Here is a 15,492-nt window from a genome sequence, read left to right as displayed (position 1 = left end):
AGTAATTCAGGGATCAGGCAGGAAAAGGAAGACTGCTCAAAAACAACCAGCATCATGTGGTTTGAAGATCACTGTGTTCCCCACACCTACCTGCAGAGGTACCTCTGGATCCATAGTAAATTGGGGGATTTTATCAGCCCAAGGCAAGAATTTCTTAGTTTTGTGGTCCAGATAATAATCAAAAACTGTTCCCTGGGATGGAAACTTCACTGCTTTCATCTCTTTATGCCACCACCGACTGAATTCAGCTTGACAACCAGAAAGCTAAGGAGAACAAGAGAAATTCTTATTGCAGACTTAAAGGTAATTTTGAACACATACAAAGCCCCTGCAAATCCAGCTGATCACACAGTGTTTGCAGTGTACAGACTCATAATTACAAAAGGGATTGAATAACTAACCCAAGAAAAATAAATAACTAGAAGGAAGTTATAATGAGTGACAATACCATTGAGGCAGAAAGCTATAATTGCCATATGTCTCAGGTACAAATTTTCTGGAGTAATTATTAACTTAAAAAGCAAGGTAAGGTTAGGTGAACCTTAGATAACCCCAAGGTTATTCAATTTAATAACGAGCTATCATGCAAATCACCATGCTATAAGACAGTGGTTACCAAACAGTGGTGTTGATTTCTACCAGTATCTCCCTCAGCTGATGATAAAACAAGGAAAGTAAGAACAAAGGAATATTTTTAAAAATTAGTAACATTATTGATTTAGATACTGTTCTTTTTTTGAGCTTACCATCTTCCTGGAACTTTTGGTGTTAAAAATATCCTTTCCTTTATAAAGTTGTGCTGATAATAAATGGTCACTTTAAAATAAATGCCCTTATTTAGAAAAGCAAACAGTTGTTAACCCTATTTTATTCCTTCAAATCATTATTGAAATTTTGTTGGTCTTTGAAATTTGAAATCTGAGCAGCTCTGCCATGAGGGATGAAAAAGCATGGGCTTGGTTTACTAGCGCAGCACAACTGAGTGGTCTAGCTGAAAACTTCAGAAATTCCTGTTCTATGAGAAATCTAGTGTAGGAAACAGGCTTTCCTTGCTAGAAGGTGCTTGGTTTTATATGATGACAGGTACAAGCCCTTTGCTGCTAGATTAGGGTTTGGAAGATGGAGGAGGGGAAATTTCAACTGTCTGCTAGCAACTAACAACCCCTTCGATACCTACAGGATGACCTGGCCTAGTGACCCCTACATCCACAGGATGATCTGGGAAAGCGAGTTTTGGTGAACTCCAAAAATACTGTGTCTGTCTGTTGCATTTAGCAATCTCACTTATCTAAGACTTCAACTCCCATTTCTCTCCAGAGAAATTCTTAAACTTGCTTTTATTTTGGTGTCCTTATGTTCATGGACTATGGTCCACTTTTTGTACAATGCTGATTTCACACACACAAGTAGACAGACAGGATAGCTGGAAGATAGGAGAGTGTGGTCGAGGCTGAGAGGGGTGATCAGCCTTAGCAGGGAGAGCTGATCCCACCACTTTTCTAAACAAGTTGAGCTTATATTCCTACTGACCACCACTCATATGTCAATGAATTTAGGTTCATTTATGTTCAGATTGGTGTCAATCTGAATTTTTTAATCACCCTACAGAAGTTGGTCTGCAATCAAGTTCGTTCAGAAGGTATTACTTATCTGGCACCATTCTCTGTAGGCAGGATACATACGACTTCTACTTTACATCAAAATTTGCTTCACTTAACCACTATGTCAGCAAAGTGGTTTTGATGACAAATCTTCAAATCATTCATTCACTCACTAAAAGGAAATTGTTCTACAGTAGGGAAGAAAACAAAGAGGGTTTCTGCCTTCATAGAGTTTATGGGGAAGAGAAAGGGGGAGCCATGAGAAAGATGAAGCCACTAAATATAGAAATAAATAAATAGGTGCCTTAAAAGTCAACTTTGCTGGAAGTGAGAGAAATGGGTGAATTTATCTTAACTAGGTGTTCAGGAAAGCCATCTCTGAGAACATGCACGGATTAGGCAGAAGACCATTCCAGGAAGCAGGAAGAAGTCAGCATGTGCAAAGATCTTATCGTATGAAAGAACCTGGATTCCAGAAACTGGTCAGTGCAGCTGGAGGGGAGGGCGGGGAAGAAGCGGCAGATGAAGAAGAAGGGAGAGAGAGGCAGGGCCAGATCCAGAGGTAAACAGTATTAAATTTTAAAATTTTATCTTAAAAGCAATACAAATCCACTAAGTGTCATAAATTCAGGAGTGCATCCTATAACCCAATTTACATTAAAAAAAATCACTCTGGCTGATGAGTGCATAGTGGATTATGGGGCAAATATAAAAGCAGAAAGACCACGAGGAGGTTACTTCAGAAGCCAGGTGAAAAATGATAACGGCTGTTTATAGGAGGCTCAGGGAGAGTTGACAGGTGACCAATTTTGGAAGGTGTTTGCAACAGCCTGGGTTAAGAACACAGGTCCTGAGTCAGTCTGCTGCAGCTCAAACTTGCCTCAGACATAAGTTAGCCATGTGTCCCCAAGCAGGCTAACTTATCTAAGTTTCAGTTCCTTTTTTGTAAAAGAAGAATAATTCTACTGATATAGACAGGTTTTATTTTTTTGAAGCCTATTAAAAACCCTGAGCATGTTCCCTGACATACAGTAGGCACCCAAATTTGTTGAATAAATGGCTATCCTAAGACTATATCTTGGGTCTGCTTCATTCACGTTTCCAACTTCAAAACCTCTCTTTTGACTGCTTCATAGTTAAAGCTCTTTTGAAAATTTAAGGATGATGATGAGGATGTCAACTATTAATTGGGGAGAGAATGTCTGGGAGAGGGAGGGGACTATGTGATGCTCAGCTTCTGGCTTGAATAACTGGCTGGAAGGCTGCTGGGTTTGAAAACTGCAAAGATGAAAAGAGGATCAGCTGGGAGGAAGGTGAGCTGCTATGATCAGAAAGAGCTCAGCTGTTGACATCCTACTTAAGTGATTTTACCTGGATGTGTGGCCCTGAAAAGGAAAACCCCTGTGGAGAACACCAGAAAAAAAGACAAAAACCATGAGGTTTGGGGGGAGAGGGGCATATTCCGCATGTGGTCTCCATGAAGGAGAAATCCACACATGTAAAATTTTGCCTTTGAGAAAAACCATGTGAAGTCATCCAACACTTTCACTCAGGCAAGAGAACCTATTATTCTTTAGAAAGCACTTGAAGATTACTGAAGAAATGTGGCTTCTGAGAAGGCTCAAAATGAGATCTAGGAGGCCAAGTGACCACCAAATTTATTTACAGATATAATGTACAGTAACCTAGCGACAAGAAGCAGAACTGGCCCATACGTTATGGCAACCATGGATTTTAGGACCTGCAGTGAGTAAACCAACAAATTTGGGTCACTCTTGGTTGTGATGCCTTCCAATTTAAATTCCCTATTTAAAATTCAACACCTATTTATGATTAAAAAAACTCTCCAGAAAGTGGGCACAGAAGGAAATTACCTCAACATAGTAAAAGCCATGTATGACAATCCAACAGTCAGCATCATTCTTGATGGTGAAAAACTGAAAGCATTTCCTCTAAGAACAGGAACAAGACAAGGGTGACCATTCTCACCACTATTATTCAACACAGTTTTGGAAGTTTTAGCCACAGCAATCAGAGAAGAAAAAGAAATAAAAGGGATCCAAACTGGAAAAGTAAAACTGTCACTCCTTGCTGATGACATGATATTATACATAGAAAATCCTAAAGATGCTACAAGAGCTAATTGATGAATTTAGTAAAGTAGCAGCATACAAAATTAATGCACAGAAATCTCTTGCATTCCTATACACTAACAACAAAATATCGGAAAAAGAAATTAAGGAAACACTCCTTAGTTTCGTTACCATTGCAACAAAAAGAATAAAATGCCTAGGAATAACCTACCTAAGGAGGCAAAAGACCTGTATGTAGAAAACTATAAGACACTGATGAAAGAAATCAAAGACGACACAAACAGACGGAGAGACATACCATGTTCTTGGATTGGAAGAATCAACATTGTGAAAATGACTATACTACCCAAAGCAATCTACAGATTCAATGCAATCCCTATCAATTTCCAATGGTATTTTTCACAGAACTAGAACAAAAAATTTTACAGTGTGTATGGAAATGCAAAAGACCCCGAATAGCCAAAGCAATTCTGAGAAAGAAAAACAGAGCTGGGGTAAACAGGCTCCCTGACTTCAGACTACACTACAAAGCTACAGTGATCAAGACAGTATGGTAGTAGCACAAAAACAGAAATATAGATCAATGGAACAGGTTAGAGAGCCCAGATATAAATCCATGCACGTATGGGTACCATATCTTTGACAAAGGAGGCAAGAATATGCAATGGACGAAAGCCTCTTCAATAAGTGGTGCTGGGAAAACTGGATAGCTACATGTAAAAGAATGAAATTAGAACACTTCCTAACACCATACACAAAAATAAACTCAAAATAGATTAAAGATCTAAATATAAGGCCAGACACTATAAAACTTTTAGAGGAAAATATAGGCAGAAACCTCTATGACGTACATTAAAGCAAGATCCTTTTTGGCCCACTACCTAGAATAATGGAAATAAAAACAGAAATTAAAAAATGGGACCTAATGAAACTTAAAAACTTTTGCATAGCAAAGGAAACCATAACTAAGACAAAAAGACAACCCTCAGAATGGGAGAAAATATTTACCAATGAAGCAACTGACAAAGGATTAATCTCCAAAATATACAAGCAGCTCATCCAACTCAATATCAAAAAAACAAACAACCTAATCCAAAAATGGGCAGAAGACCTAAGTAGACATTTCTCCAAAGAAGACATGCAGATGGCTGACAAACACATGAAAGATGCTCAACATCACTAATCATTAGAGAAACACAAATCAAAGCCACAATGAGGTATCCTCACATTGGCGGGAATGGTCATCATCAAAAAATCTAGAAACAAGAAATGCTGGAGAGGGTGCAGAGAAAAGGGTACTCTCTTGCACTGTTGGTGGGAATGTAAATTGGTACAGACACTATGGGGAACAGTATGGAGGTTCTTTAAAAATCTAAAAATAGAACTACCACATGACCCAGCAATCCCACTAGTGGGCAAATACCCTGAGAAAACCATAATTCAAAAAGATACATGGACCACAATGCTCACTACAGCACTATTTACAATAGCCAGGACATGGAAGCAACCTAAATGCCCATCAACAGATGAATGGATAAAGAAGATGTGGCACATATATACAATGGAATATTACTCAGCCATAAAAAGGAATGAAATTGACTTATTTGTAGTGAAGTGGATGGACCTGGAGTCTGTCGCACAGAGTGAAGTAAGCCAAAAAGAGAAAAACAAATACTGTATGCTAATGCATATATATGGAATCTAAAACAAACAAACAAACAAACAAACAAACAACAAATGGTGCTGATGAACCTAGGGGCAGAACAAGAATAAAGATGCAGATGTAGAGAATGGTCTTGAGGACATGGGGTGGGGGGTGGGAAGGGGAAGCTGGGACAAAGTGAGAGAGTAGCATAGACATATATACACTACCAAATGTAAAACAGTTAGTGGGAAGAAGCTGCATAACACAAGGAGATCAACTTGATGCTTGGTGATGGCCCAGAGGGGTGGGATAGGGAGGAGAGGAGGGAGGCTCAAGATGGAGGGGATATGGGGATATATGTGTAAATACAGTCAATTCACTTTGTTGTACAGTGGAAACTGCACAACATTGTAAAACAGTTATACTCCAACAAAGATCTGAGAAAAAAAATTCCCTGTTTATACCTGGAGACATTTAGGGAAGCCTGGAAGATGCATGACATCTATTTTTAATTCAATGATCAGGGGTACCCATAGAAGCACTACAACCATGAGAGATCCCAGGGTACCATGGATGGTCTTTGGAAACAGACAAACATGAGTGGGAATCCTGATGTCCTCATTTTCTATCAGTCAAGCTACTTTGCCTCTCTGAGCTTTACTTTATTTACACAATGAGGATACCTTCAAGAATTATTGTAAACATGACGTGAGAAAATCTATACAGAGAAGTGCATGGGAAAGATCAGACGTGCAAATTTCTAAAGGTGAAAAACTCCCACTTTGTACTTTGGCAAGTCTAAGCAGTTAGTGTGTGGTGCGTGTGTGTGCGCAGACACATGTGTGTATGTGCGTCTATGCAAGTTCATGTCTCAAGTGTCTGCCTAAAAGAAAACAGAAGCCACAAACAGACTATGCTAGCAACTTTGGGCTGAAGGAAAGAACAATGGAAAGGAACCAGCCCGGGGTTGACTATGGTTCACAACAATTACCCTAGGAATCCTGTGTGACTACTAGAGGTAAGAGGACTAGAGACCTGGAAACCAATCTGAAGGTTGTTATGTGCTATGGATTGAATTGGCTCCCCATCAAAATTCTTATGCTGAAGCCTTAATCCCCAATGTGATGGTATTTGGAGATGGGGCCTTGGGGAGGTGATTATGTTTAGATGAGGGCCTGAGGGTGGGGCCCTCAAGATGGGATTAGTGCCTTTATAAGAAGAGACACAAGAAAGCTTTTTATCTTTCTCTTTCTCTGCCATGAGAGAGCACAGAAAAAAGCATCTGTCTACAAGGCATGAAGGGGGTCCTTGCCAGAACTCGACCATGCTGGCACTCTGACCTTGGCCTTGCAGCCTCCAGAACTGAGAGAAAGTAAATTTCTGTGGTTTAAGCCACCCAGGGTATGATATTTTGTTATGGCAGCCTGAACTAAAACAATGTGAGAGCCCACAACAATCTAAAGATGATACACTCCTTCATTAAGGCTGTAGGGATAGAGAAGAGGGGACAGACCTGACAGGTAATCTCTAACCAAAAGGATCTGATGACCGTGAGATACAGAAGTAAGATGATGTCTCTCAGGTTTTTAACTAGAGCAACTGGGAGAAATGTATCACTGAGGAAAAGAAAGATGAAAGAGGAAGAGCAAATCTGGGGGTGGGGCAGATGAAGCACCCTGTCTCAGGCACACAGAGACACTGCTGGCGTTGACATGGAACCTTGAGCTCAGAGGCGAGATCTGGTCGAAGGCTATGGATCTGGCCTTATCAGCCAAGGATAGCACCACCAGCCTGAATGAACTTGCCTGGCAATGTACAGGCTTAGGAGAGAATAGGGCAAGTAGGATAGATTTATGAATGTATATGTATATGTGTGTGTATATATATCTGTGTGTGCGTGTGTATACACACACATACACCCATAGGGATAACATATAATAATATTTCTCCCCAAATAAAACTGGTTCTCTGAACTATTTCTACACATACCTGATCTTGTAGCAGAGTGCCTCCGAATGCCCAGATACAAGCAAAGACAAAATAGACCTCATAAACTTCCTTTGGGCTGTCAGAAGGTACATTTTCAGGAGTCAACAGACATTCCAGAAGAGTACAAATAGTCTAAAGGAAAAGAAAAAGCCATTCTTTCAGGGCAACTTTTTTTTTTGAACAGTGATGTAAGTTCTTAGGGCTTATTAGCAAATCCACTGTACCCTTAAGAGATTCTCTGATGTTTTCCAACTCTGTGATTTGCTACCCCAGGAGACACAAAAAGGACCGCCTTGGGTTTCTGAGTCAGCAGTAGAAAACCTTGGCTACTTTCAACCAAACTGATCTTCTAGGTAACAACAAACTATTAAAAAAAACTTTATTATCGTAAATTCTCAAATTAATAACCACTGTAATAAAAAGAAATACATACAAAACAAAAAGAAAAAAATAATGGGGATATAGCTGTGCTGTCTTTTTTATAAATAGCGAGTCATACTGCACACAGTATTCTACAGCCCACTTGCTCACATAAAAACAAACTGAAAGCATTTTTCCTTTCCAATAAGTGTTGTCCTACAATGTCACTGGGGATGAAGGCCCTGGATGGAAAGGCTATGTAGTCATTTCCCCTGCTTGGACATTTAGATAACCTACTTTCCCTTAGTACTTTGGCAGCTGTTTCCCCCACCTGTTGTCATAAATTTAGAAAGTCGGACTGGCAGCCTTAGCCCGTGGCATTCTTTGCACATGGGTCTAAATTTAACTCTGGAACAAACGCTGTTCAGGAACTTGCTCTTCAGGGCCTCCAGGTGAAACGGTTCTATTGGTCTGAAACACATTCCACGTGTGGGGCAATCAGGTCAGTAACGAGGGGAACGTGGCTGCTGCAAACGCCTTGCTCATGGGAAATAATCACCACAATGAACATGTTTTTGAGCTAGTTCTTTAAGCACAAAAATAGTTGTCATGAGTTAGCGCTGTCACAGACCCTCAAAGCTCACGATACCCTTCCCGCAGTTTTGGGAGGCAGTAGTAGATTTTTATCACTATCATACACACAGCAATGGAAGCTATAACAAAGCAAGTCGTGTGTGTGCCTCGCCTTCCCAACCATGAGAGATGGGAAAATCCGTGGTAACATGGGAAACGGGTCCTGAACATAATTTGGAAATGTTTATAAAATTTAAATATTTGAGCACCTGTTATATTTTTCAGTCTCACTCTGATTTCCATTATTTTATATTGTGCCATGTTTGCCAATTTAAAATAATCTTCTAATTGAAAAAAAGTCACCAATTTGTTATCAAGAAAAATAATGTAAAACTCTGAGGCTTTGCTATTCCTGAGCAGAAGCCATGTTAGTCTAAGGAACTGTTAAAATCAAAATGAAAAAGACTGAAAGGTTTCAACATGACATTATCCATAGATTTGAAAGTGCTAATAACTTGCATGATTTTTCTACTTTCTCTCAAACGCAGTGCTTGGAAAACATTTTAAGCTCTGTGCCAGCAGTTAATAAAATCACACCTTGGTGCATATTCTGAAAGAGTTAAAACATCTTACCAAACAGAAAGCAAAAAAGCTTCATATATTGGAAAACTTAGTACATTAATTTCTTAAAGTAGCCTTTTAAAAAGGATGAAATAAGCTGATTCATTTTTGTTGTACAGCAAAACCTGGCACAACAGTGTAAAGCAATTATATTCCAACAAAGAGCTTAAAAAATAAAATAAAATACATACAAATAAAAAAATAAAATACACTAGTAAAAAAATGAAATAATGCCATTTATAGCTACATGGATGTACCCAGAGATTATCATACTAAGTGAAGTAAATCAAAGAAAGGTAAATATCATATGATATCACTTGTATGCGGAATCTAAAATATAACACAAATGAACTTATCTATGAAACAGAAACAAACTCAGAGACATAAAGAACAGACTTGTGGTTGCCAAGGGGGAGGGGGGCAGCAGGGATGGATTGGGAGTTTGGGATTAGCAGGTGCAAACGATTACATATGGAATGGATAAACTACAAGTTCCTACTGTATAGCACAGGGAACTATATTCAATATCCTGTGATAAATCATAATGGAAAAGAATATGAAAAATATGTACATACATACATATGTGTATATATGTATCTATATGTGTGTGTGTATAACTGAATCACTTTGCTGTACATCAGTATGTTTAACACATTGTAAATCAACTATGCTTCAATTAAAATAAAGTAAAATAAATTCATTTTTGTCTCAAATTTTGTCCTTATAAGCAATCATGGCAAATAGACGACTTTATACAACAGCAGTCAAAAAAGAGTTAAGGATAAAATGCCATTTCTGAATACTACAAAAGGAGGAAGTGAGAGCAAAAATCATATTAATTCCTACTGACCAATTTTCACACTACTCTTGAATGAAAAAGTTCACACCACAGAGAAACACAAATACACAAGTCAACCTGAGAAAGAACATGATACTCACTTGCAAGTATTACACCAGCGGAAGTCTAGTTAGGCTAATCACATAACTAATTCATTATGAATAAACTCAGACCTGCTTTCAGAAATAAATTATACCTCAGATAATTACTGTTGAAAACTATCGTTTACTTAATTGGTGTGTGAATTATCCAAAAACCTGAACTTTCTCTTCTTATTATGCTTGTGACAATTTCTAATTTAGCTTCAAACAAATTCTGCACCATAGTAACTTCATGGTAACAAAAGTACTTCAAAACCAATTTTGCTCCTAAAGAGAAACAAATAAAGGGTTTCTAACTGTAAACCTTCTGTGAAGTTTTAGACTTGTAAAGGCTGGGGATAGTTTTTCTTCATCCTGAGACTAAGATCACAACCTTCATTTCTGTGTACTGTGCATTATTCTCATTTGCTGCCATGACAACGTATCGTATACACTCTTCACTCTCACCAGCTGTCTCACAATGAGGATCAGGAAAAAATCTACCCCTGAAATAATATGATCTCTCCATTTAGATTGACCTGACTTGAGGACTATTTTTGGGAGGCGGAGAAAAGAAAGGGAGGAGAGAGTGGGAGGGCTGTGGTGGGGTGGGGGTGGAGGGCGGTGGTCCCTGACAAGGTGTTGTTCAGAAGGTTTCTCTTACTCACTGGCCAACATCTTTAATTGCAAAACTTTATTGTAGTCAAAACACACAATGAGCACCGTCTCTGGGTCAGTTACTTGGGAACCAGAAAAGTAAATGAGGCTGTTACAATTCTGTTCTTATTCCACGCAAACATACTTAGGAAGAACGCACTGATTCAATAATGTATTTGGCACCTGCTGTGTGCTTGGCATTATGGAAATCTCTGGAGATATAAAAATGATAAAAAGTGGCTTCAGTCCTTTAGTTCACAGTCATGTGAAAGAAACAGACCACAAATCCAAATGGTCATAGCATGTGACAGGCTATGACAGAGTGCTGCAAAAAGCACTGGAGAACATGGGGGCTGGGAAAGGGGAGGGTTGGAGCAACCTAACCATGCCAGAAACCATTGCATCTTTTTGAACAAGCAAGAACTTCTATTTTGATTAAGTCACACTACCACAACAGGACTAGAGTGTGAAATGGTGTGACCAAGACAAACCTGCACCAGGCTGCTCTCTGGAATTGAAGTGATGGTTTTAAAGCTTGTTCTCAGCTTATCCAAGCATGCAGGGATGTATTTATCAAAAAGAATTGTTAAATTGGCCTTTTCTGACTGATGCTGCCTTCTGTCTATCCAACTGGCCACATACCTGAAAAAAAGAAACAAACAAACTTACAGAAAAGCTTTTACGGAGCACCAGGCTTGAAAAGCAAAATTTCACCAACTTGAAAGCTTTCCCCCTTCAACACAGCTTGTTCCAATACTTCAGGGACATAGTGAGTGGGTTCATTCTGTTTCTCAAATGGCAAATATTGTAAAATGACCCTTTAAAAACTAGTTTTAATGGCCATTTTTACCTTAATGAAAAGAATGTAAAAGAAACTTCTAATAGCACATAGAAACCCAACATAATAGAGGATAAGGAAGTACAGTTTGTCATTTCCTAGAGGACTGAAACTATTTTCAGAGGGTAGGCTTTATTTATGAAAACAGCTTGGGATTTTTCTTAATTGAAATTGGCATCAATTATTTAGTAATGAGAAATCAGCTATAAATAAAAAGGTGAAAATTCCATAGGGGCTATTTCCAAGTCCCTCCTGTTCACAGGACTGAATGTAACTCTAACCTGATAGCTGATAATGTGGTTCCAACAAGTGGCTCTAAAACCTTATCTCACACTTGGGTACATGTGCATGAATCTGAAGCCTGTAAAATGTTACCAATTTGATACATTCATATCTCTAACATACTAATAAAATACTACTTACCAATAAAATGAAACATGACTTAGTAGGACCCACAGTAGTCTCTGGGGAGAAACTACATGCTATGACATGAAAAATAATTGCTCAAAGAGTTCTCATCACATAGAAAGTAGTGGTCACGCATACATGTAGCTACCAGAAAGGCAGTGTGACCAGACTAATTACAGCTCTACCTTGCTTCAAGCAAATCAGATTTCATATTTTTAATATCAGAAGACATTAAGGTGAGATGACTATCTTAGAAAAGTCTCACTTTGATATTCACAAGGCTTCACATTAGGGCTTTAGTAAATATTCAACTACCTACACACTATTACTGGATTTATAAAATATCAACTGTCAAAACTTTTCAGGTCCAAGAGGAATGATTTTCAGCTGAGGTCCAACTGCATGATGGTAACTGAGAGACCACTTCTGATGCTCCATGCGTTGCATCCAGTGGATGCCTTGGAATACAGCTACTGGGGATGAAGGCATGAAGGCCACACCTACCCCTCAGCTACTCGTTTTACTCTACATAAGCTGGCAGAAGTGGAATCTTAGTACCCAGAGCTTACTGGGGTGTGGGTGGGGAGAAGAGAACTGTTTAGGGAGATGTAACTCTAAGTCAGACTGCCTGGATCTTTATCCATTTTTTAACTCTGTTACCTTGGCAAGTTAGTTAACCTCTCTGTGCCTCACGTTTCTCATCTGTCAGTGGAGATGATAATAACATGGACTTTCTGGGGTTGTTCCAAGGAGCAAACGAGTTCTCATGTATTAAGCGCTTAGATTAACATCTGACATACAACAAATAATCAAGGCTACTCGTTAGCACGGAATTGGTAGAATTGGGACAACTGGGTTCAGATCCTGGCTCTGCCTCTCTGTGCATCTTCTAAAGGCAGTAGTGTCTTTAGGGCTTAAGAGTTGGCAGGCAGCGCCCTGATGCATGTAACAAATTCTACCCCTACCCCACACCCGTCTTTGGTCTCTGTCGGGGCAGAAGGCTGTGCAGTATCAACATAGCCCCAAAAGGGGTTAGTGGGCTTTGCACTTAGGGGACAGGTAATAGCTACTCCATTGACCCACACCGGCAGTAGCCAAAGTCTCAGAGGGAAAGCCTACCAGGCCCACACTCAAATGCTGCTGCTGTACAAATTATGTCCACAAATAAGCAAGTGAGTTCAATCAAACCAGGAGATGTGGTAAGAGCTGACCCCGAGCAGGGGGAAAAGAAACAACAAAAACCAACAAACCAAAATGACCTCTGCTAGCGGTCAGCCACACCACATAGCATTGGAAGTTAAAACAAAACAAAGTCTATATTGTTAAATGTGGACAGTTTAAAATTTCATGTATAAATTAGTAAATGTTAAAAGATAGCAAATTATCTGCAGCAGTGGCAAAAATTGAAACTATATTTCTGTATTGTTGGCAATTCCTATCACCTTACTTCATATAAAAGTTTCTCATGATTTTTAAAAGATGCTGTAGATTTGAACATGGCCAAATGAAACACCCTGTATCATACAACTGAAACTATCAACTTATTTATTCCTTACCTACAAAAGAGAACACCCATATGGCTGCCCCTGTCTCAGGAAATAGCTACATTATGATGCCTTAATGCATTATCTTAATGCCAAAGTCTAGGTCACCAACAGAGAATCTTTGGCTCGTCAGTGCCTGCAAATGTGTTCCATGTAACTAGCTATGTTGCTCTTCCTCCTTCTCCAGAAGCGCTATAGGTACGTCACAGGAAGTCTAAAGCCCTGTAGTTTAGAAACTACATAGGCAGCCAAAGTTTTCAGGCTTCTGAAGACTTTTTAAAAATTTATTACTCTATAGTCTGGGGTTGGAATCCTGTCATACAGGACAGCAGGAATTCACCAGAACTCTCTATAGTTTGCCCCTCATAGTAAAAGTTAGATTTTCTATCATTCACAGAGACTTGGAAAATAGCAGAAGTTAAAAGGACCTGCATATCAGCAGTGTACATGAATTATTTCTGAATCTGTATGTTTACAAATATAAACAGTATCCAAAGGTGAAAGGATGGGATTGCAGGGGTAGAGGACAATAAGCTCATCCAAAGCTGGTGAAAGAATGAGTGAGAAAAAGGCAAAAGAATATTTCCAACTAAGTTATTAGAGAAATGCAAATCAAAGCTACAGTGAGGTACCACCTCACATGGGTCAGAATGGCCATCATTAAAAAGTCTATAAATAACAAGTGCTGGAGAGGATGTAGAGGAAAGGGAACACTCCTACACTGTTGGTGGAAGTGTACATTGGTACAGTCACTATGGAGAACAGTATGGAGGGTCCTTAAAAAACTAACAAGAGAATTGCCATATGATCCAGCAATCCCACTCCTGGGCATGTATCTGGACAAAACTGTAATTCTAAAAGATATATATACACTCATGTTCACAGCAGCCCTATTTACAATAGCCAAGACATAAACACAACCTAAATGTCCACTGATAGACAAATGGATAAAAAAGATGTACATATATACAATGGGATATTACTCAGCCATAAAATGTACACACTGCTACATTGAAAAGATAACCAACAAGGACCTACTGTATAGCACAGGGATCTCTGCTCAATACTCCTTAATAACCTATATAGGAAAAGAATTTGAAAAGAATAGATACATGTATATGTATAACTGAATCACTTTGTTGTACACCTGAAAGTAACACAACATTGTTAACCAACTATACTCCAATATAAAATAAAAATTAAAAAAAAAAAAGAAATTCTGCCCCATTTACATGTGGCTTAAAATAAATAAGGAATTTTGGCCATTTAAAAAAAAATGAAACAATGCCACTTTGAGCAACATGGGTGGACCTAGAGGTTATCATAAGTGAAGTAAGTCAGAAGGAGAAAGACAAACACCATATGATATCACTTATATGTGAAATCTGAAATCTGATACAAATGAACTTATCTATGAAACAGAAACAAACTCACAGACATAGAGAACAGACTTGTGGTTGCCAAGGAGGAGTCGGGTGGGGGAGGAAGGGATGGACTGGGAGTTTGGGATTAGCAGATGCAAATTATTATATATATATGTGTAACTGAATCACTCTGCTGTACACCAGAAACTGACACATTGGTAAAGCAACTATACTTCAATAAAATAAATTTTAAAAAAATAATATTTTCAGCTAAAGTGATAGAGGAAAAAGTATGATCTGAAGTCGTGGCTCCTAAAAGTTATCTTCCAGGAAACACACTGAGTTCCGGAGACACTCCTGCCTTTCCCTCTCATTATGTGCAAGCTATGCAATACACAGTTTGGTAGATCTTCCTTTCAGTTAGGCTCACTTTAAATAATTTTAATAATTTAAATGATTACTAATGAACTTAATTCATTGCCTGTTTGTTTTCCCCTTCCTATGCATTTTCATTCTTTTCTAGTCGAAAAAATTCTCACTGATCATAATTCTCAGAAATTTTCTTCTAATTCCTGCTCTTTCTCTATATCTCAAGGTCTCAACAGACATATATGAACTGTCCAGGGTTCTTCCAGTAAACTTAGAACTCACGATGAAAATAAAATAGTATTTGATTTCTATAGCTAGTCACATACTGATGTGATTTTAAGACTATTGTTTGACCTCATACCTGTAAAGTGTGGACATAAAATCATGCTTTTAAATAGCTCAGTGAATTTTAACAAAAATATTCTCAGCAGCTTAGTAATGGCACCCTATTTAGTCCTTAAATGGAACCCCACAGAGATACTATGAACATCGTATTTCATGATCTCTTCTAT

The 15,492-nt window shown here is 38.6% G+C and overlaps 1 protein-coding gene across 1 annotated transcript in view; it reads right to left on the bottom strand.

Annotated features, from left to right (window-relative positions):
* The window catches only part of DNAH11 (dynein axonemal heavy chain 11), a 315,727-nt gene that overhangs the window by 146,891 nt on the left and 153,344 nt on the right, over positions 1 to 15,492 (bottom strand). The window contains 3 exon segments of the mRNA XM_057731719.1: positions 87 to 264; positions 7,329 to 7,460; positions 10,949 to 11,099. Of these exon segments, the coding sequence (XP_057587702.1) occupies positions 87 to 264; positions 7,329 to 7,460; positions 10,949 to 11,099 (461 nt within the window).

Source organism: Hippopotamus amphibius, chromosome 4 (assembly GCF_030028045.1).
Source record: "Hippopotamus amphibius kiboko isolate mHipAmp2 chromosome 4, mHipAmp2.hap2, whole genome shotgun sequence".
Lineage (NCBI taxonomy): Eukaryota > Metazoa > Chordata > Mammalia > Artiodactyla > Hippopotamidae > Hippopotamus > Hippopotamus amphibius.
This window is presented reverse-complemented; position numbering and strand designations above follow the sequence as displayed.